The 22,580-nt window shown below is 44.8% G+C and overlaps 1 protein-coding gene across 1 annotated transcript in view; it reads right to left on the bottom strand.

Annotated features, from left to right (window-relative positions):
- The window catches only part of LOC119395187 (uncharacterized), a 123,239-nt gene that overhangs the window by 12,469 nt on the left and 88,190 nt on the right, over positions 1–22,580 (bottom strand). Inside the window, exons 2-3 of the mRNA XM_037662465.2 lie at positions 18,201–18,283; positions 7,462–7,680 (exon numbers count right to left, since the gene is read on the bottom strand). Of these exons, the coding sequence (XP_037518393.2) occupies positions 7,462–7,680; positions 18,201–18,283 (302 nt within the window). The remainder of the gene's footprint in view (positions 1–7,461; positions 7,681–18,200; positions 18,284–22,580) is intronic.

The following is a 22,580-nucleotide window of genomic DNA, read 5'->3' as shown; positions in this document are numbered from 1 at the left end:
TACCAAGTAGTTTTACCCGATTTGAGTACCACCGATTTCGATAATGTCATCGGGATGATCATTAGCGCTTTCACTATTGAATCACGTAGGCTAACCTTACCTGTAAAAGGCTATGTAACAACAGCATACAATTTTTAGATTTTAAGCTAATGTTCCAATGGCCATGTTGCTATTTATATATAATCCGAGGACGAAGAAGAGCATTCTGCCTTATGACAGTGCGCACACTGAACTTGCTAAAAGGGGCATGTGGTGCCGTGTATGAAATTCGCACTAGCGAAAAACTGGCACACGACCACTTCAGTTAGTCTGAATAATCAGTTTCCACCTCAACCCCTCAATACACTTCGTGCCCGTAAAAATGTTCTCCGGCAGGATACACGCGCTCTTATCCCACCGTGTGTCTGCTCTCTCCCCTTTCACCTTAGTAGGGCGGAGGAAGTCGTGCTTAGGAGGCTTCGGGCAGGGGTGGCCCTTACACCAGCTGTTATCTCAACATGGAACTGGTCGCATTTACGAGTTGGTGCTACGTGCCCGTACTGTTCTGTTCCAGTGATGCAAGCAGATGCATACCACCTCATATGGAGATGCCAAGGATTACAGTCGGAACGCTCCCGTCATTTCCTGCAAGCTGGTCTTCGCGACAGTGACACAAACAGTTATGACCGATAAATACATGACAACACATTCCACAAGACGCTTCTTCACTTCATACACAACACCGGCCTAACGGCGCACATTTAACACAAATATACACAACAAATACTATGCCTTAAGGGCAAGTCTACGTCGTAAAAGAAAAGAATAATCAGTTTCAACGATTAGACGCTGCGTGTTTTAGTTCTCCACTTCTCACTACATTGTGTGCGAGCCAGTCCTAAAGGGCATAAAGAAAATGAACCAGACAAACAAAAGGAGAAAGAGATCGACGAAGACCGCAGGTGATTCTGTACATCTACGGACTCACCCATAATTTTAAGGGGGATGCGGGGCTATAAGAAAGCGATTTTCGCAAAAAATATGCATTCTCAAATTTCAGTTGTTTTGGATTACTGGTTCGTTAAAGAACACGCTAACCAAATTCGGTTGTTGTCTGCGCAGCAGGAAAGGATAAAACGAACTCTTCTTCACGAGATGGTGGCGCGTTTGCTGTCGAAAGCGTCTCTGAAACGCCCTCTGCAAGACGCGGCTGCAAAGCGGGCAAGAAGCCGACCGCGAAGTGTATGCCCGTGTGAGAACGTTTGTTTATGGCGCCTTTAAGTCACGAATAGCTTTCTCGAGAGAATACACTAGACGGCAAACAAATAAATTAAATAGGCACATTTTTAAGCGCGGCAACAGCACAGTCGCTGGCAAACCGGAACCAAAGCTCGCATTGGTGGAAACATATCACGTGACCATCCACTGCTAGTTTCGCCTGAATTTTGAGTTACACCTGCTGTGGTTCTGTGCTACTCGGCGGCTTATCTGTAATATTTCCAGCGAGTTCTTTGTGATCAGCGGGTGGTTTGCTTTGTGGCCAACACGTTTTGTAAGCAACACTCACAGCTCGAAAGCTGCGAAGAATTGAAGAATATTGGATGCTATTGTCACAGAACGGCATCGTGTTGAAGAGGAAGGCATTACCTATGCAGCAGGCCACTTTGATTAACTTTTTGTGACCGTCGAGAGAGAAAGCATGTTGTCAGTCTTTCAACTCATTTTTCTCAGTTTGCACTTTTAGAGAAGAAGCCTGTTAGAAAACTATCATTTCCAGACTGCTTCGCCAATAGCTGCTTACAAGGTCCTTTCTAGGTTAAAATTTTCTCAGGAGCAAGATAAGGTACTCTTTAGATCCCTAAATATTTTCTAAGACAACAAAAATTTCAGGTGTGCGACATGCAGTTACAAGAAAAAATAGCATTTTTGCAGAAACGACATAAAAAATATGTGACTGGCCTTATCCAGCACTACATACCATCTAGAAGGAATCAATTGATAAAAAAAGTTGTTACATTTTCATTATTTTTGAAATTATAGTTTTCCTTAGTTTGCATACGCGATTGATCATTATAAGAGCTATAGCTTTTTTTTATATTCCTGCTAGGGTGCTGAAATTTTGAATATGCTCTAATAACAGAAATATAAGCCATCCCTGAAATTTTATTTAAAATTAGTGCAGCAGTTCAAAAGTTGAGTCTTCAACCCCGCATGCCCCCTTTGGAAAATTGTTAACAGGTATGCCGTAAAAGCGGTGTTTCCCGTAAGTTAGCGCAGATTTGTTGTGCACCTTCTTTTTGTTGTTGTGGTGTTGTGGTGTGTTGTGCACCTTCTTTTTCTCTGTCCTCGTCCGTCAGTGCGCTACTTAAATCATGATGAATCCGTACCAACTAGCTCAAGTTTCAATTCTCACGCAGATTTGCCCTTTGTTGACCAAGGAAAAGAAGAAATCATGCGCAAAGGAGCATTGTCATTACACGGACTGTCTACACACGTGGTATACAGGATACGACTCAAATGCGGTAAAGAATACATTGGCCAGACCGGCTGTTGCTTCAGTATCAGAACATGTAAGGATTTTTCCAATGTCAATTCAGGCGGAAATCTTGCAGATCACTGCAGCAAGTGTAAGTGCACAACATATTTTGATCACTCGACTTTCGTCAAGCATGCAAAAATATAGGGTGTATTAGATAAGATCGAACACGAGGTCCCGGTCACCATTCCTGATTTTGATGAAACTTACTGTAGGTATAGGCATTACACCCAGAACAATGGTTTCGAAGTTAGTCTTGCGAAAAAAAATTTCGTTCGCCTGAAACAAAATATACAAATTTAGGCCGGAAAAACACTTTTTCGCCATATTCGCGAATTCTGAATTTTGAGCGCACGTAGGAAAATAAGGGTGCACTTCTTGGTCACAACATTTATTCCCTTTAAAGAACTAGTGAAATACAATCTTTTGAGTTTATTATTTTCCTTGTTTGTCAGAGTACTTCTGAAGAAAAAAATCACAAACTTGGCAAATCGCACAAAGCACCTGTGTTTGAGGATTTTATAGCTGCAAACAATTTAAAGTGAGGGCAATAAAAATCGGTACATATTAACTTTGGTACCTTCGCTCTTTTTTAAAATTATTTTCGTGGATTTATCGCTCTCCATTTTACTCGATAATTGGGCTGAAACGTAAGTGATTTACCAAAAACGCCGAACTTTGAATATAGTTTTCTCAAAAACGCCATTCTTAATTTTTTTAAAAATCCCCCTGATTGAAGTCAAGGACGTCATCTATTTTTCTGCATTAAAGAACGTTGCGTTATTTTGGTTGCTAACAAGTTATAATGGGTCAAATTTGCCTAGCGGCCGCGTCGTTCCTTATGTGCTGAAACTCGGATATAAGTTGTTCAAAATACTTGTATGTGAGATAATCACAAATCAGCAGCTCCACACCAACATATGCGCAGCCAGGTGTCATGGTTCAGCAAGCTTTTTCATGCGATCAGCCGCTTGACAAACACGCAGCAGCGGTCGCTCGATGCTGCGGGCGCTCACATTACATGAGTGCCGCTTCGACTGCGGATGAGCTCCGCGTGCGCGCCAAACTACGCTCAGAGAACGAACGAGAGAAGGAATGCATCACTGCGAAATTTAATATCTGTTAAGCGCCAAGAAATGTCGTAATATGCAACGAAAACTCTGCCTTCAGTTTCGCAGTGAGCGCCTCCAGTAGAGCGCTCATGTATTTTCTTTCCCCTCCTGTTATGCCCGCAGCCGCAAAATGTGGTAAACACTCGGCTTGCGTTGAATATTATATGTACGGACGCACAACAACACAATATTGTAAAAGCTGTGCTTTAATGACGCAAAATACTTGCACTCACTTATTTTCACAGCCGGCTGACATAAATGCTCTGGCCCGAGATAAACAACTGCAATTTGAGTTGTTCAACCATAGGAAGCACGTATGAGGCATTTCTTTAGATGTCAATGGCTTGCTTTTGTGTCCCATATTGCTGATAGTTTAAACCTAATTATCTTTAGGCCATCAGAAGAGAGAAAGCAACACATGAGAGCTCTACTGGAGGCGCTCACTGCGAAATTGCAGGCAGAGTTTTCATTGCATATTACGGCATTTGTTGGCGCTTAACTGATATTAACTTTCGGAGTGATGCATTCCTTCTCTCGTTCGTCCTCTGAGTGTAGTTTGGCGCGCACACGGAGCTGATCCGCAGTCGAAGCGGCACTCATGTAATGTGAGCGCCCGCAGCATCGAGCGGCCGTTGCTGCGGGTTTGTCAAGCAGCTGATCGCAACACAAAGCTTGCTGAACCATGACACCTGGCTGCGCATTTGTTGGTGTGGAGCTGCTGATTTGTGATTATGTCACGTACAAATATTTTGAACAACTTATATCCGAGTTTCAGCACATAACGAACGACCCGGCCGCTAGGCTGACTTGGTCGAATTTGTGCCATTATAACTTGTCAGCAACCAAAATAATGGAACGTTTTTTGTGCAGAATGATAGACGACGTCCTTGACTTCAACCAGAGGGATTTTAAAAAAAAAATTTTAAATGGCCTTTTTGAGAAAACTATTTTCAAATTTCGGCCTTTTTGGTAAATTACTTACGTTTCAGCCCAATTATCGAGTAAAATGGAGTGCGATAAAGCCACGAAAAGTATTTTAAATGAGAGCGAAGGTATCAAAGTTAACATGTACTGATTTTTATCATCCTCACTTTAAAATGTTTGCAGCAATAAATTCCTCAAAGATAGGTGTTTTGTGCGAATTGCCAAGTTTGTGATTTTTTTCTTCAAAAGTTCTTCGACAAACAAGGAAAATAATAGACAAATAAGATTGTATTTCACTTGTTCTTTGAGAGGTATAAATATTGTGACCAAGAAGTGCACCGTTTTTGCCCTAGGTGCGCTCAAAATTCAGAAATCGCGAAATTGCCGGAAAAGTGTTTTTTCCGGCCGAAATTTGTATACTTTTTTGAGGCTGACAAAATTTTTTTTCGCAAGACTAACTTCGAAACCATTGTTCTGGGTGTAATGCCTAGGCCTACAGCAAGTTTCATCAAAATCGGGAATGGTGACCAGGACCTCGTCTTCGATCTTATCTGGACACACCCATAGAAAGATAAATAATAGAGGCAGCTCACATTAGGAAATCTGGTTTCAGCTGTGTAAGTATTCCAAGTGCCTTTATAACTGACAAGGGAATGCAGCTTCTGTTTGGTCGCCTATGATGCGTCTCGAGTTGTTGGTAACATGCGCGCATGCAGAAAAACGGGCTTCGTGCTTTTCAATAAATGTAGTTGGAAGTCTGCGCCAGTCTATGTCGTTAATGTGTCTTCCCTTGTCATCGTTTCTTTGCGCTGCACAGACTTAGTATATAAAAAGACATGCACCAGCTAGCACGCCGACGGATTCTTCTAGGTTAATTCAAGCTCGACAAGCTTTTATCACAGCGCCTTTACCAATTTCCTGGGTGCTAGCTTTTATCAAGTATGTATTGATATCCTTTGTCCATATCTCACCTATATTTTTAATCTGTCTTTGGCGAGCGCTATCTTTCCCAGGAGGATGCAGATCGCAAGAGTTTCTGTGCTTTTTAAGAAAAGTGACATAAACGATATAAAAAATTATAGACCTATTTCGATATTACCAGTATTATCCAAAGGGCTTGAGAAACTTATACATGTGCAATTGTCTAAATTTTTCGATAAGCACAATCTTATATCTACAGCCCAATTTGGTTTTAGGAAACGCCTGTCTACTGAGTTAGCCTTACTACAACGAAAAGAATCCATTTTACCACAATTTGAAAGCAAGAATCTTGTGCTCGGCCTTTACATAGATTTCACTAAAGCATTTGATTGTATCCGTCATTCCATATTGCTTGAAAAACTTGAAACTTACGGTATTCGCGGGCACTGCTTAAACCTTGTGAAGTCTTACCTAGATCATCGTCATCAGTACGTCCAGGTTGAAAATTGCTGCTCAGATTTAAAACATATCAGTAGAGGCATTCCTCAAGGCAGTATTCTAGGCCCATTCCTCTTTATAGTTTACATAAATGACTTGGTAAATATCTACAGTGATGCGAAATACGTCATGTACGCTGACGACGCTAGCGTATTCTTTTCGTCACCTGACCTTGGTAGCCTTCAGAACAACGCCAACACTGCTCTAAAGGCTCTCCAAGAATGGTCAGCAGCAAACGTTCTGCAAATTAATACAAAAAAGACAAACGCCGTGATTTTCAGACCGAAATCTAAGCAGATAAGCTGCGATCACATCACCTTTCTTTATGCACATGAAACAATCGAAATAGTGAGTAGTGTGAAAATACTGGGCGTTACCTTCACACAAAATATGCTTTGGGATGTACACATCGACTCGGTTTTAGGCAAGTTATCTCGTGTGGTCGGTATGACGGCGCGTCACAGATTTACATTACCTTTTACAATAGAGCTTCTTGTTTACAATACACTCTTTTTTTCTTCCCTATATTATTGTTTTATGGTATGGGGTACGACGACATATACCAATGTTGAAAGACTTCATATACTGCAGAAAAAGTTTGTACGAGCACTTTTCAATATACCCTATAATTCCCGTACTTCAGATTTATTTTTGAAAGGAAACAACATTTCCGTGTTTAACCTTTACAATTATAAGTTAAGTCTAGCGTTTAAACGAGAAATAAAAGAAAACTTAAAGTTTTTCCATGACTTATCTAATCTTGCTAAAAACACGCATTCATATGGCACTCGTTACATAGAACAGTGGAAGGTGGTCACTGCGCGGGCAAATTATTCTATGCAGAGAATATCATACACGTTACCAACCCTTTTAATTTCATTTCATAAGTTACACATTGTATTGCAGGTAACTTCTGCACGAACACTGCGCGAACACTTCATCAACCCATTCTCGCATAGTAAATAAGAGTAAAGTATTGCTTCCTTCATTCTTTCTTAATGATGTGGCTGTTTTTTTGTATGAAATTGTATAATCTTTTTCAATATATTTGTATAGTGAATATGTGTTCTGTATGATTTTCTTTTCTTTTTATGAATGTGTGCTATCGCTGCCTGCATTGTAGAGGTGGCTGCGGGCCTCTGTCAAGTTGCTTGTTTTCAAGCAACTTTTACCCGCAGTCTCCTCCATCGCTGATGGAAATAAAGAAGTTATTAATATTATTATGTTCAGAAGAGGTATGGCCTGTTTCGACATGCGCCATGACACTTTATACCCACGGCCATGACAATTTCGGCCGCGGGTAGAAATTTCATGTGCAGGGACCCCCAGTAGCCGTTGGGTCCATGCAATAATGCGTTACTTTGTACTGGGGCCGCTTCTCCTCGCCAGCAGACCAAAGGAGAGAACAAAGAAACGCCAGAGTTCAGCACCCAAACCGCTAGGAGGCCTCCGCAGTTAAACTCTCTACTGTTAGCTACAAAGGGCGGGTACCTTCGTCCATGAGCGTCTCCTGCACAAGCTGCTTGGTTATCTGCGCCGAGGTCTTCTTAACACTGGCCATCTTCATGTTGAACACGTCTGCAGCGCTTGGCGGAGCTTGCTGCTGCTGAGCCAGGTTGCTCGACTGGTTAGAGTCCTGAGACGGTGAGTCGTGTGCCTCATGACTCAGTGTCGGTGACGAGTTGTTGCTGTATGCCGAGAACTGTGAATCTGCACAGAGTGCGAAATGTTAGGTGAGGTGGCGCGTCTATGCAAGAACAGGGGACAATTTATGTACATTAGCAAGCAGATGCGTCTACTAAAGTTATCATAACAGTTATCAATATCTGCAATGTGCACTTCAGCTCATTCAAATATAACTAATTTTCGCACATTGTTATAGATGACATTCCTAATAGCATCTGCCATCAAGTGATTGCAGGCAATGACCATGGAATTTCGTTTGCCCAGTCTGGAGAGCAATGCCTTCAAGGTCTGAAGCTCCTGAACGATCCACACAAAGTAATCCGAGAACCGCTACGTAAACGGCGACATTCCACCCGCGTGTCTATCTCTCTCAAAGGACGTTTTAGTTTGCCGCAGATTGGGTAAATAAAGCAACAATGATACGGCACAGTACACATGTACAAGGACATGTTCGGCTGCATCTCAGAAAGGACTGTGCGACTCATTGGCTGGTGCATCACGTCCGTCACATCCACATGATAGCTAATTCCTCACCAGGGATCGGCACATATTAAAATGCAGGTGGCCACATAATGATGTCTTGTTATTGAGCAATGCTAGCAAAAGTTATGAATTCCATTAGTACTGATGTGAGGGCTTGTTGGTATGGCACGTTTGAATAATATTGTAGCCAAGTAAACGGGGACGCAGGCAAGTCACGTGAACACACGGCGCTGTGTGTGTGCGATCATTTGCTTTGCTTTTGTCGCTGTTAATTTGCGATACATCATTATTCAGAGCTGAACCTAAGACATCAGTGATTAATGCACACGCGATAAACTAGTCTGTGGGGCACTTCTCGACAAAGCCATCATCCGTGGAATTGCTGCTAAGGACGCAGCATTCCATTGACCAACGGTCCGCCTGAACGGTTGCTCGCGTGACCGCTGACGAACGGCGAGAAGGAAAGGAGTGAGCTCAACGCGAGGTGCGCCAGGTTAGCAGAACCTCCAGGATAAACAGTGGGTATCACGAAGTAACGATGTGGCCTTGCTGACATTTCATATAGAGCAACCTAGCTGCAACGCGAACACGACACAAGGGCAAAACAAGGTAAGCAAAGTGCTACACGTGAGAAGGCGTGCTGATACGGGCTTCGGTACACAGTGAGACTTGAAAGCAGCGCTAGGAATAGAAGCGACAAAATAGGTGCTTACAAGGAGTTTATTCCGCAGTAGTGGAACACGTTCTCGCAGAAAAAACATTTTTTAAAGACAACGTGCATTTCTGAATCAATAATTATTATGCCTAAGGGCAGACCTCCGAAAAAAGAATTATGGCACATGCGCGAAGATTGCAAGATATACATGCACTCTCTTCAGCAAAGCTGCGGAGGCCATGCTTATGAATGAGTCATTGCGCGTGTGAACACAAGTGTTTCGAAGATCTCTCCGGCGCATTATACCTTTTATCTTTTCAAACCCTAATGCGATCAAAGTGTAGCGCTCAACTCCACTTCGTACAATGCTGAGCGAGATTTCCTGCATGTTCCATCCTTCATGATGCGTGCATACTTTCGTAGTCGGTCGCTTAGGTAAAAGCCTATTTGCCCAGCGTATGGCTTCCCACAAGTTAGCGTTCAGTCATACTCTACCTTCGATTGGCATTGAACGAAACACCATGCGTGCCGTTTCACGCAGGATTTTGGAGTAGATTCTTGCACATTCACTCTGCCACACAATCCACGTAAGTTAATTGGGTGCGCTAAAAACAACTGAGAGCCCTACTCGAACTGCAACCTTTTTCAGCCGATGGGAGGCTCCATGAATGTAGCGCATGACTGCAAACGTGTTCCGTTCAATCACTTCACGTTCGTTCACGGGTTTTCGCGATAGTGTTTCGTCCAGGAGCAGTTTACCGAGACTGAACAACATGGGTGCGGGAAAATCTTGTCTTACTCAACCCGTCAGCATGCGCAGAAAAACTAGCGCCGACTTGACGCGGGCAGGATCGGTTGAGGGTATTCCTGAAGACTGACATGGCAATGTCCCGTTTCGACGGCCCTTGAATGAGCTGAAGAAAGCGGCAATAAATTCTTTTTTTAAACGGGGCGAGTACTTCCAGAACAACTGTTCGGGGCGCAAGATGAGCTCCAGGCCGACGTCATCGGTGGGTTCTTCAGCCGTCAATGCGAAGCTCTTCAATTTTAATCCAAACAGCCACAGGATGCACTGCACTCGTATGTGAGAAGGCGCGGAGCCATAGGTCAGCAAAAAATGTGGAGCTCACTCAGACTGACTCATGAAATATATTTTGCCCTTTGAGCTCACTCCGGACTCAGACTCACCAAATGTTTCCTCACCTAGACTCACTCGGACTCAGACTCACTAAAGTATTACTCACCCGAACTCACTCGGACTCAGACTCATGAAAATATTACTCAACCTGACTTACTCAGACTCACGGCTCAATCAGAGTCTCAGTGAGTATGAGTTAGTCCACTCATGAGTGAGCTTGCCGACCTATGCTTGAAGACAACGAAAACGTCGTCCACGCAGTGAACGACCCGCATACTTTGACCTTCCGTGAGGCCCACTACAAACACCTAGTGACACCACGCCAACATCGAGTCGCTACGTACTTTAAGTAGGCCGATGTTCTGGGCAGGATGGAAGCTCAAAGGGATGAAAAATTCGTCAACACGGGGTGTCGCTGGAGCCGACGTATCGACAAGCAGGTGGGAAACTTTCTGCGCAAAAACCAGACTATTCACAAGACGAGATAGACAGGACGGGCGTCTTGTGATTGTCTGCTTCTTGCGCACAAAGTTTCCCATCAGCTATGCACAATCTCACCGAATTTCAAGTTTTGTTAAATCGACAAGCAGACTTGTCTTCTTCAAGGCTGCAACTGCTTGTAGCGAGGCAAGCGCCGATACACACACCTCCGCTCAGGGCAGAGTAATCCCCTTGAAAGGCCACTACGGACGACTCCAAGAAGAACTTGAAATGTCCAAGCAATTTTCTATGGCCGCCCCATTGCTTTTCGGAACCGAACGCTTCATGTGTCGTACTTTAAGTAGGCAGAAGTTCTGGGGAAGATAGAAGCTTAAAGGGATCAAAAATTCGTCAACATGGGGTGTCGCTGGAGCCGGCGTTTGGACAAGTGGACTTGTCTTCTTCAAGGCTGCAACTGCTTGTAGCGAGGCCAGTGCCCATACACATACCTCCGTTCTGGACAAAGTAATCCCCTTGAAAGACCCTCGAAATAGGTACGTGAAGTCAGGCATGCGTTACCAACACGAGTAAAACCAACAGGACTTCAGAAAAACATCGACAGCAACATAATGTCCAGCTGCAGACTGGCATCTAACATGGTAATGCGAGCAATCTTCTAGCCGATTTTCCGTTGTAACGTGCGTGCTCTTTCGGCGTGCATATGGGCATGTCGCTGGCGCCACATCGACGAAGTAGATGGAACTAAAGCTGTATACAGCACTGCAGTTTACACCAGTACGAGCGTCTGCATTTGTAATCACTAGAACAAAAGTCTCAGAGGTCGAGCGGCGTGCGCGGAAGAACACATGATAATGTTTAACGTCTTCTCGAGTAGCGAAAGGACGCAAGCTTTTCCCTCACCGTGAAATAGGCACATTGTTCATTAGGGAAACCCTGAAATGGCTTGTTAACCTCGCACATATGCACTGAGCCGGTAGAGCCACTCCTTAGATTATTGAGAGACCAATGCAAAGCCGTTGCATGCGTAATGTCTTTTGTCTTTAAACGTGTGAAGTGCTACAGATCGTAGAGCGACTTATTTACCGCGATAGCGCTGAAGAGCTCGTTTCGCAGAAATTCCAGTGGGGTATCAGCGGCGGTTGATTCTTTGGTTGTGAGTGAAAAAGCAGCATTGTCCGTGAACGAAAATTCGAGGGAGATGCAAATAAGCATATGAGCTGGAGGGCGTCCGCACTTTCGGTTTCTTTGCGGCGCGGTTTAGGTCTCCGCCGAAAAGCGATGGCAGGCTAGCGATTGGGAAGACGATACGAGCACGGCCCGATTACCGTATCGCGTTCTACTCTTGTTGCCGCCGCTTCCGAGAGAGACGGGCGCGCGGTGTGGTCGCACCATCTCCTGGAGGCGTTGTAATGGTTCGGCGCGGTTTCCCCGCCGTTTCCGAAAGATGACATGGCCATGCCGCGCGGATGTTCGCTTACGAACACGTAGTGGGTGCATCGCTTGTTACCCATAACAAAGGGCACACACATTTGTACGCGCATTTTCTTGCAGACACGTAGAGGGTGCACCAATACTTCGAAAAAAAATGTCACGCTCGCCGTTCCTTCACTCCACAGGGCTGTTGACACGCGTGTGGTGGATTCTGTGCGTTCCCAATGTCTTTTCCTGCAGTGACTGAAAGTGTCATGGCAGTGTGTGTGTGCGCGTGCTCAGTGAGTGAACTCAACGTGTACGAACGCAGATAGAACAGAGGCGCAGGGCATTGTTTATAGCTTATCCCAACACTGCAGCGTCGCGCGATACTCTCTTGAACTTAGACACACAAAACAGTGCTGCCAGAATTGTCATAAAAGTGCTGTTGAAGAGGACGGAAACCTTCACCGTTACTACATGTGTGTCGTGTATGTTTGTGTGTTCGTTCGTGTGCGCGTGCGGATTTCGCTATCGCGTGCAACTCTTAAAAGTGAAGCTTAAAGCTTCAGGGTCCCCAAATATTCTCAGTCGTGCCTGCCTCCCATATGATGGATGGGTAGATGGAGGAAATATCAATTAAAATAACGGCTTTCTGCTCCTTGGCGCTCGGGGCGCCTCTTTGCATTATGCCGTGGCAAGATCGGCCCACCAGCCCCAGCTGAAAATCCGAGCTCTTGCCGTGGTCGTAGAGCCGTCTTCCACAAGGAAAGCAAACAGGCAGGAAGGCGGTCTATGAGCAGTGTCGGATAGGCGGCCGATCTCCTGGGATGTAGTCACAACGAAGCTCTCTTTATTTGACCTTGGTGCGGAACAAAGGAGCGCTAAAGAAGCGGGGACGCAAACAAGAGACACACCGAACCGGCGCTTAACTTTCAACTGAACTTTCATACGAAACTCGGCTGCCTAGTACACAAAGGCGTTAGCGAGAATCCGAGGCTATAGCACTACCTGACTTTGACGTTAAAGCTGCTTAGACTGGCACATGCGACAACTTACTAAAGCCAAAATATCGACAATTCAAGAGGAAGCGAGCGCTATCGCGCCCAAACAAACAATAAAAAACCCAGCCTACTCACGTATACTATAGAAAAACCAAGGATGGGGTCGATAACTGTCATTCCTGAATTAAACTCTGAGCAGACGTTGGGCGACGTGTTTCGTTGCGGTATCCGAGTGGTCGGCGTTTAATGTGCCTGGTCGGGCAGACCTTTTACTGCTGGTTCGAGGAGTCAGTGTGCGATGTGCTAGACAGTCAGAGACAAAGAGCAATAGATGGGTCCGCCACGCTTCCTGCCGAACGCGTCGCGTAATCTGGTATCGTGTTTCCGCTTTCTTTTAGACCATGCATGACTTCTCCGTGTGTCTGCCAAAGTGATGCGCAGTTCAGATATTGAATCCGCGATGACGGAATGATTGTGAAGACGAAGCATTGGGTGCTATACAGGATGGCCCGAGTCTGACGAAACTTTATTTGTTTTTCATTTGTTTTTCGTTCCACTGAGTGCAGAAGTGCACCCATGCAAAAAAGAGTGTCAGAAACTTTTACTAATGTTATTTTTTAGAGGTACGGGCTGTGTAAATTCTTTTCCAAGCCTTTAATGTCTGCACTAAGTATACTTTAGAATAATCAGCACCGTGGCCTCTGAGATTGGCTCCGGCCGAGCGCCTTACAGCACCGCGGCGCGAGCTAATCGCCGAGGCCGCGTGTGTAATCGGTCGCCACGTACAGGCGCGTTCAAAAGTATACGGACCACGGGATCGCGTGGCAGAATGCATCGACGCGCCATCTACCGACGCTGCGCCTGCTGTCGAGAGCACCACTGAAGCAGCGGTGCGCATGCGCGTCCCTACATATCAGATGGCCTCTCATGTCGCTCTGTCTGACGTGGTTATGGCGCTCGTAGACAAAACGTCAACTGGGTGTCGCTTTCGTTGCTCCATCTAATCTGCGCCGTCGTTTTACGAAGCGGCTGCGGTGGGGGCGGCTCAAGCGCCGTGCGCGCGTCGCTTTTTACACCGGTCAATCAGCCTAACTAAGCATCGTAGAACCTAGTGAAGCCAAGCATACATGATTAAGTTTCTCAACCCAGCTCGTCTCTGTCGCATTAAGCAATGTTAAGCTTAGATGTGCCTAGTTAAGCCAAAGTAAGTGTAGGCGAAACTGATTAAACCTAGTTGAGCATGGTATCTCGTAATAAAGCCAAGCATAGCTAAGTTCATTTAAGCAAATCCCAATTAAGCTTAGCCCAGCTTGCCGTTTTCATGTTAGGCCAAGTTGACCTTACATGAGCGCAGTTGTTTCGAGGAAAGTATAGCCAAATCTAATTAAGCATACTTTGTCATTGTTTCACCCGATATAGGCAAGCATATTAAGCATAAACAAGGCAAGCCTACTTGTGACCAATTAAGCCAAGTCGAATTCCCCATCAGCCCAATGAAGCCAAGATCAGGAGGATTACCCTTGACCAATCTGAGACTAACTAGGATCATTAAAGACTAATTAGCATTAATTATTGCACTAATTAGGCCTATATCGAACCAAGCACACCCTAGATATTCAAGTTTCACGTGGCCTATTTCCTCAACGTTAATAAAACTAATTAACCTAATTAAGCGGTGTCAAGATATGTAGATATGAATCTCATTAGGCACAGTTGAGCATGGCACTTCCAAATTAAATCAGAGCGTAATTAGCTGTAATTAAGCAAATGAAATTAATCGTGTTATTTTCAAGCAGTCGAAGCTGATTCCCTGTGAGCGCCTTGCAGCCAAGCTCAGGAGCATTACCGCTGACCAAGCTGAAGCTAATAAAACTCAGTTAATCCTAAGTAGCGGTAATTAGGAAGAGGTCCAATTACGTCTCCTTGTGTTGTGTGAGATCGAACCAAGCTCACCCGCGACACTCGTGTCATGTGACATACCTTCTCTAATTACGCCTAACTCAGCATGGTATTGAAACTTCTTTGCCGCATAGGACGCTCTCGGCAGAGGTGTTTCATATAGATTAATCACGTAAATTTACACAGCACAAACAGGCTGCAAAACTGTACCGTGCTCACCAGATTCAAACAAGACACCAAATTTTTCATTATAATGACTGGTATTCGCTACTGCTTGAGATAACCACGTCACGTCGCAATGAATGTGGTCCTTCAGGATGATTTTTTGCTCATTTACCAGTTCGAGTTGAATTTACACCGATATAACCCGAACTGAGGACGGTGGAAATGAAGGTATCTTGGATACTTAGCCCTAAAGTGTCCTGTTTCGACTTTTTTGGTTGAAAATATGCATTTGGTTAGGTTACGAAAATCAAAAACATAGCAAAGAATGCGCCATCAGGAGACGGCAACTAAATCCTGAGTTTGCGCGTGCACCTTTTGCGACAGCTTCCATCGACAAAAAAGCTGTCCGTTGGGCGCCAGCGCGTATATAGATTGCGCTTTAGGTCTGAGTTTGTTCCGCCTGATAATTTCACCCATGAATGACGGGGTTTCCCAGCCACAAATTAGAGGTATATTTTGAAGCCTTCAGCCGCATATGACGTAACAATTCCTTTATTGAACTGCGTGGTCGCACGCTTAGCCCGATGTCCTATCTTCGTGATCACTGGCAGCGATGAGCGCAGACGATAACTTTCATCGACACGCGCTGCAAATAGCTCTTAAGGTCGTCTGTATTACAGTTTTGAAATAGTAGACTCTGAAAGTGGCGTCAGTAGTGGTTCTTCATCAGTAATGGCGCCATACATACCCTTGGACGAAAGAAGACGCATTGAGGAGCTTGACACCGCTTAATTAAGCTAATTAGATTAATTAACGTTGTGGAAATAGGCCACGTGAAACTTGAATATCTAGGGTGTGCTTGGTTTGATATAGGCCTAATTAGTACCATAATTAACGCTAATTAGTCTTTAATGATCCTAATTAGTCTCAGCTTGGTCAAGAGTAATCCTCCTGAGCTTGGCTTCATTGGGCTGATGGGGAATTCGACTTGGCTTAATTGGTCACAAGTAGGCTTGCCTTGTTTATGCTTAATATGCTTGCCTATATCGGGTGAAACAATGATAAAGTATGCTTAATTAGATTTGGCTATACTTTCCTCGACTCAACTGCGCTCATGTAAGGTCAACTTGGCCTAACATGAAAACGGCAAGCTGGGCTAAGCTTAATTGGGATTTGCTTAAATGAACTTAGCTATGCTCGGCTTTATTACGAGATACCATGCTCAACTAGGTTTAATCAGTTTCGCCTACACTTACTTTGGCTTAACTAGGCACATCTAAGCTTAACATGGTTTAATGCGACAGAGACGAGCTGGGTTGAGAAACTTAATCATGTATGCTTGGCTTCACTATGATCTACGATGCTTAGTTAGGCTGATTGACCGGTGTAAAAAGCGACGCGCGCACGGCGCTTGAGCCGCCCCCGCCGCAGCCGCTTCGTAAAACGACGGCGCAGATTAGATGGAGCAACGAAACCGACACCCAGTTGACGTTTTGTCTACGAGCGCCATAACCACGTCAGACAGAGCGACATGAGAGGCCATCTGATACGTAGGGACGCGCATGCGCACCGCTGCTTCAGTGGTGCTCTCGACAGCAGGCGCAGCGTCGGTAGATGGCGCGTCGATGCATTCCGCCACGCGATCCCGTGGTCCGTATACTTTTGAACGCGCCTGTACCTTCTAGCGCGTTGCTAGGCCGGAGCGCGCTCTCTTCATCCTGTTGTCAAAATGGCTGACTGGGCTAGCGCTTGTCTGTGTGTTATTAATTCCTTGTCTACGTAACGCGCTCGTATTTCAAGCAAGCAGACTTCATCCTCTTATTCATCATCTGCTCGCTCTCCGAGCACGTGCGCCCGGCTGATTAGCTAATCGGCTGGGCCGTACACCTGGCCACTTATGTCAGGGCACACTATGACCGAGCTATTTAAGCAAAGTCATGCTTGGACCGAGCTAAATAAGCTACATCTTTGAAGACCATCATAATGAAAGCTGTGTAAGGCTAAGACCCAGCTAACTAAGACTATGCTTATTAATACGACGCTAAATAGGCCGCAGGCAGTAATTACAACCAACTTAATTAGTTAGCCACTAACGTGATGCTAATTAGAATCGTACTAACAATATGCTAATTCGCCCCTCACTAATTAAGACATCATTAACTAGGAATGAGCCGTGTAATTAAGACATTAGCGCATAAGACAGGCCAATTCATTATCATGGTATTTAATTAAGACCTATCTAATTCATGCCATAAAAATTGAGACCGAACTGACGTGGTCATCACTCCAAAGAAGACCGAGCAGATTGAGTACACGAGTCACGTAAAACGCTGGAAGAAGCTAGGTGATCACAAGCTCCTCTGATGGCTCTAGCCTTGCACGAGTAGTGCAAGCTGACCAAAATATTTTATATGCAAAGAAGCTGCTGCTTAGCGTCAGCCGCATGAAACGCTTCAGAGGCACATCGGAACTATGACAGTCACAAGTTGAACTGGGGCTTTTTCAGAATCAACGAGTTTGTTCCCGAGTTCGCGCGTCAATTAATTTAATTGACAGACACCCGCGGCGAAGATCCGGTCCAACCACCGCGTTTGCTAATGCCGAGGAGCAGTGCTCACGCCGCAACGCCGGCGAGCGGCACGATTCATCTTTGAGCTTAATCGCGCAGAATATGCAGACACGCACGAAGAACTAAAGGTTATATAATCACGTGGCTACGATGTCTCGCATTCATTTTCACCGCGCTCGCGACGTACCACTCACAGCCATGAAGCAAGCGCTCCTGGTGGAATTTGCGGCGGCAAATGTTACTTGTTTCTGGCGGCACTGTTCCTACCGATTTGTTACTGCAGAAAATACTTCAGACGTTTGATCTGTCACTGTAACACTACTTCCGCCCTTCGACAAGACTTAGACAAGATATCAGTGGCTTATCGTTGCGCTAATCGGAACGGGTGATGTGGGGAAACTTTTTCCTGCTTACGAAAAAGTGGGACGTATGTGTCCCGCTGTCGCACAAAGGATTAAGCGCTGTTGTTCGGCAGGTTATTTTGTCCGCGTGCACATCACTGGTGCTTTCATGTAGGGTACTGCTGTTAAGCGTAGTTTTGTCTTTCACCCCTCGCCTTCTGGAACGCTACTCATAAGGAAGACAACGCCTACTTTGCGGTAACCTTATGCATCACCAAATAAATAGCCTGTAGGCGATAGTTATTGATGCAAGTGTGCAGGCTTGCGCATGCTGGTATGCCATCGTAAATATAAAAAGAGCGCAACAATGCATGTGTGTTCTACGCAAGTGCTCGTTTGTTGCGCTGCTCTTACATCTGTCAATGAAGTTCCCACTCACCAGTGTCATCGGTGTCTGCTTTGTCTTGTTCGGAACAGGACGACAACCGGCCATACTGCGTTTTGGCTGCGTTACTGCAGAATCTGTGAATGACAAGAACGGCACAAAGAAATCAGCTTTAGGCAGCTATGAGAGATCCTTGCTCGGGCATGTCAGCTCGCCCGCCGAGTGGTCGTCGCAAGGGCACTGCCACACGGTGTCACGGGAGTAAGACCGTTTTGGCGTGCGTCGTATTCCGTTTGCTCAGCTCCATAAGCTCTTTTAACATTTCACCGTACGCACTTGGACATCACAACACGTTGCTGTCGAGTCTACGGCCATCCACTTGTACATCTTCATGCGCTGACGGGCTTCTATTGTTTGCAGCATCTTGGTTTTTAGATGGGCACAATTTAACGTTAAGCAAAGAAAATTTGTATGTATGAAACCTTTTCTAGAAATGCGTAAAAGACGGATGTCTCCTTAATAAGGACATTTTCCATCAACCGGATATCGCCTCCATGCATGGCTGTATGCCGAGACCATACCCGCCTGGCTGCACGATTACCCGAAGGAGCGTCAATGTAGTGCCCATTTCATTTGAAAATAACGTCAGCAACTCATGATAATTGATAACTACAGCTTAAAATTCAACTGTGTTTGCATTTATAGAATGTAATAATAACTTGAATGAACAGTCTGGGTTAAGTCTAGAGGAAACAGTCGCAAGGTTTTCGTAGGTGGAGTGCGCCGGCCCCCAAATCATGACTTTACCTACTTTATTGGACCCTAATGTTTTTTGGACACCACAGCTCAAATATAAATAGCTCTAGAATTAGTGAAAGCATAATCGAACGTGCTATCAAAGTTCCAAGTAGCCTAACTATTGATGAGGATATGAAGGCCCTACAAGGCGTGACCTGGCGACAAGCGGCCGGCCAAGTCGAAATAACAACCACTTTGATCAAAGACAAAGCACATCATATACCTAACAGTTGTTTGGTGAGGACAACAGGTTAGAACATCATATACTTCACAGATATTGGATATTGTACTTAACAAGCTTGCGACGCTCTACGCAATATGTCTTAAAATTTAAAACGGCAGATAGATACATCGAAGGCAGTTGGACCTGATGGTTTATCGCCATTTGTTCTAAAAAATTACACCATCTCCCACTCAAGGGAACCATGAGGGGATGTGAAGCGGCATTGGGGGTTCACACCAAGTTTCTGTTACGTTCACTCGGCGTTTCCGTTAGTGTGTGAGTTTTGTATTTAGCGTTTGTGTTATCATCACGTTGTGTTTGTGCGTTGCTTTCCGTTAGCGACGAGTGAACTAGTGGCTCCGACGTTGACGTTACAACTCATCTGAACGGGAGCGAAGCGATAATGACGGAAGCCCACCGAGCGCACGCGCTTATATGCACATGAAATGGGGGAGGGAGAGGCGAGAGTGGGTTACAGGATGTATCTGGCTGCGGCGTGGCTGCATCATTGGTAGGAGAGTATGCGCCGCGACTGCAGCGCGGGGGAGGAAAGGAGAGAAGGCGACCGAACACCTGCGTAAAGGAGGAGAGTGGGAAAGAGAGTACGCGCATACGCAGTGGAGCGAGGACTCCACCACCGCCGCCGGACACAGCCCCGAGCAAAAGCAGCCTTGCACCTAAAACATGGTTCATCCCTCCGTCATAGAAATCGGTATAACACGAAAGTGAGAGGTGTCCTCAGAGAAGAAGTTGTATATTAATGTGCGAGACCTTGCACAATGCTTATTTGTGTTTGATAGCACCGCCTATGCGCACCCACGTTGACGCCTGGTGGCCAGTGTTGGCGGTAACGCGTTACAAGTAACGGCGTTACCGGTAACGCGTTACATTTTCAGTAACTTAGTAACCTACTCGTTACTATTTCGGAACTGTAACGGCTAACGTACTTTCGTTGCCATTTTTCGGTAACGTGAGCTGTCACGTTACTCGTTACTTTGAATTTCCATTATCCTCGCAGTCTTACACAAAATTCAGCCGTCTTGTAGGAGCCTTTCTCAGACCTCGCCCAGACGTTATTTTTTCGCTGCGGCAGACTGCTGTCGGCCCGCCAAACGTTGACAAAGCGACCCCGCACGGGGTCCTTTATTGTACGGGCGAAATTGCAACGGGGAGCAAATTGCCGAAGTTTACTAAATTGATAGTTTCGGCTACCTTGCTATCGAATTTCAAGTTCCTCGTAACCGTCAAATGCGAGCTGTCGGGACCTTCTCGGCTTGTGGACACCAAGGCTCGGTGTGAGCTCCAGCGCAAAGGAAGATGACTTTTTCGGAAATGCCTTCTGAACGTAATCGACAACTGAAGATGAGTGACTGTCTCGCTACCTCTGATGCCGCACGGCATCGCCATGAGTGGGCTCAAAGAAAACTTTCCGCGCGTTCACCAGCTCTTCCTCAGAGGGAATACAAGAGTACCGCCTAGCGCGCCGTCGAGCTCCTATTTCGCGTAGGTGCGGACGTATTCGCTATTAAGCGCGTCAGGCTCTCCGATTAAATATTTGAAACACAGCTGTTGCTTATATTCAGCTGTTTGTAGTTACATTAGAAAACTTTCCATGCAATATTCTAGCACTATTTCTAAACTTCTTATTCAAAATTAGTTTTGCCTCTTGCAACTGCGCCTACGTTTCTGGTTACTGAACTCCTGAGCAAGCAAGGCTGACCTTGAACACTTTCACATACGCTGGCGCAATATTTGCGGCAATTACACAGGTCAAATTGAAAAAAAAAAGAACTTGTCTATGTAAATAACTTTCCCCAGATTTATGTCATTTAAGCATTCAATCATTGCTGCCAAAATTTCAACATTTATTTTGGTAGTAGAAGCACGCCGTCATAATCACTGCAAGTCTGTTTAGTGATGTTTTCATTGCGGCGAGCGTTGACGATGAAATCGGTCACTTTGTGTAATTATCCATTCCGAAAAATAGCTTCCCCGTGTGCCACAGTTGGAGGCTGTGTTAAGTTGAAGGGCTGGTTTGTGCTTGTTATACGCAGTATTAATACGCAGTATTAATACGCAGTTAGAGGATCAATATACCAAGCGTGGAACCACTGTGGAGCACGTAGAAGATCAGCTGGAGACGTAAAACCAGCTAGGAAAAACGTACTTGCTTGAGCTCGCTCAAAAGGAGAATGCGCCGCTTCAAAACAGGTTCCAAGCTATAAGCCTGGTCAATTTCAGGCATATTGAATGTTTCTTTGTTACATGGGCATTCGGCTCAAATATTTAAAGCCTATTTTTCTCAAAACGTACCTTTTTTGCATCCTACAGTTACGCGAACAGTGATAATCTTCCTTGTAATAGATATCTTCACATAAAATTTGTCGTGCTGTTCCTTTATAGGTGCAACAGTGCATTCAAGCAGAATGATTGAAAACTACCGGTAAATTTTTGTAATATGGACAATTGTATGCAAAACAAACCTGCCAAATATCAACTTTATCAGTCTTTTTATGGTGACGCACGTTAGCTTAGAGATATTGTGATCGTGGAGGTTAGACGCACAGGATATTGTCCTCACCCGCCAAGTCGCGTTTGAACAGTTTTTTTGTTGGCATTGTTGGCGCAACATGCATATTTTGGCACATGTTGATTTTTATAAATTTTACTTTTTACATTTTTGCCAATTTCATCACTTTAAAGTTTAAGTTTACCAGGCCCTACAAGCCGAAACCACACTTTTGAACTAAAAGTGTAATTTTTTTTCTCGAAGGTGGTGACCTAACTTAAATTTCTTCATAGTACTTGCTATAATAGAAATGCCATTATTCCGTCCGTCTCAATTCGACTAGACAATTAACGGAAAATATTAGAACACCCGTACAAAACACAAACTTCTGGTGGTTCGTTCTTTGTATCGTGTCCCAGACAACATCATCAATGATACTCAGAGTGAACTTTTTTTTTCTCCCAGTGACAGCGCCCACATTAATACTGTCAATAAGAATGGGTTACTATGCCGAAGCGTTCTGATGTTTAATATGTATGATCGTGGTGTTTTTTTTTTATATTTTGTGCAATTCAATATAATTTACGCGTTATTGTTTTTCTTTGAATTATCTCGTGTTTTGTTTTATCAACTGCTCATTATGTCATGTCGTGGCGCATGTCCACCTCCCCCTGCAGACTGCCCAAAGGCAATCGAGGTGAAGCGTAAAGAAATCAATAAATAAACACGGAAAGGTCGGCTGCAATGAATACAACTGATCAAAGCTGTCGCAAGTTGCGCTATTCTATTTGTGTGCGTGCAATTCAACTGATTATGTGTTATTGTACAAATTTATAATTTTTCGCCCAATTTACGCTGCTTCTATATTTAAACGTCCTTTGAAGAGTCAAAGCACCAGAGCAAG

This window comes from Rhipicephalus sanguineus, chromosome 5 (genome assembly GCF_013339695.2).
Source record: "Rhipicephalus sanguineus isolate Rsan-2018 chromosome 5, BIME_Rsan_1.4, whole genome shotgun sequence".
Classification (NCBI taxonomy): domain Eukaryota; kingdom Metazoa; phylum Arthropoda; class Arachnida; order Ixodida; family Ixodidae; genus Rhipicephalus; species Rhipicephalus sanguineus.
Note: the sequence above shows the minus strand (reverse complement) of the source record. Positions and strands in the feature narration are given on the sequence as shown.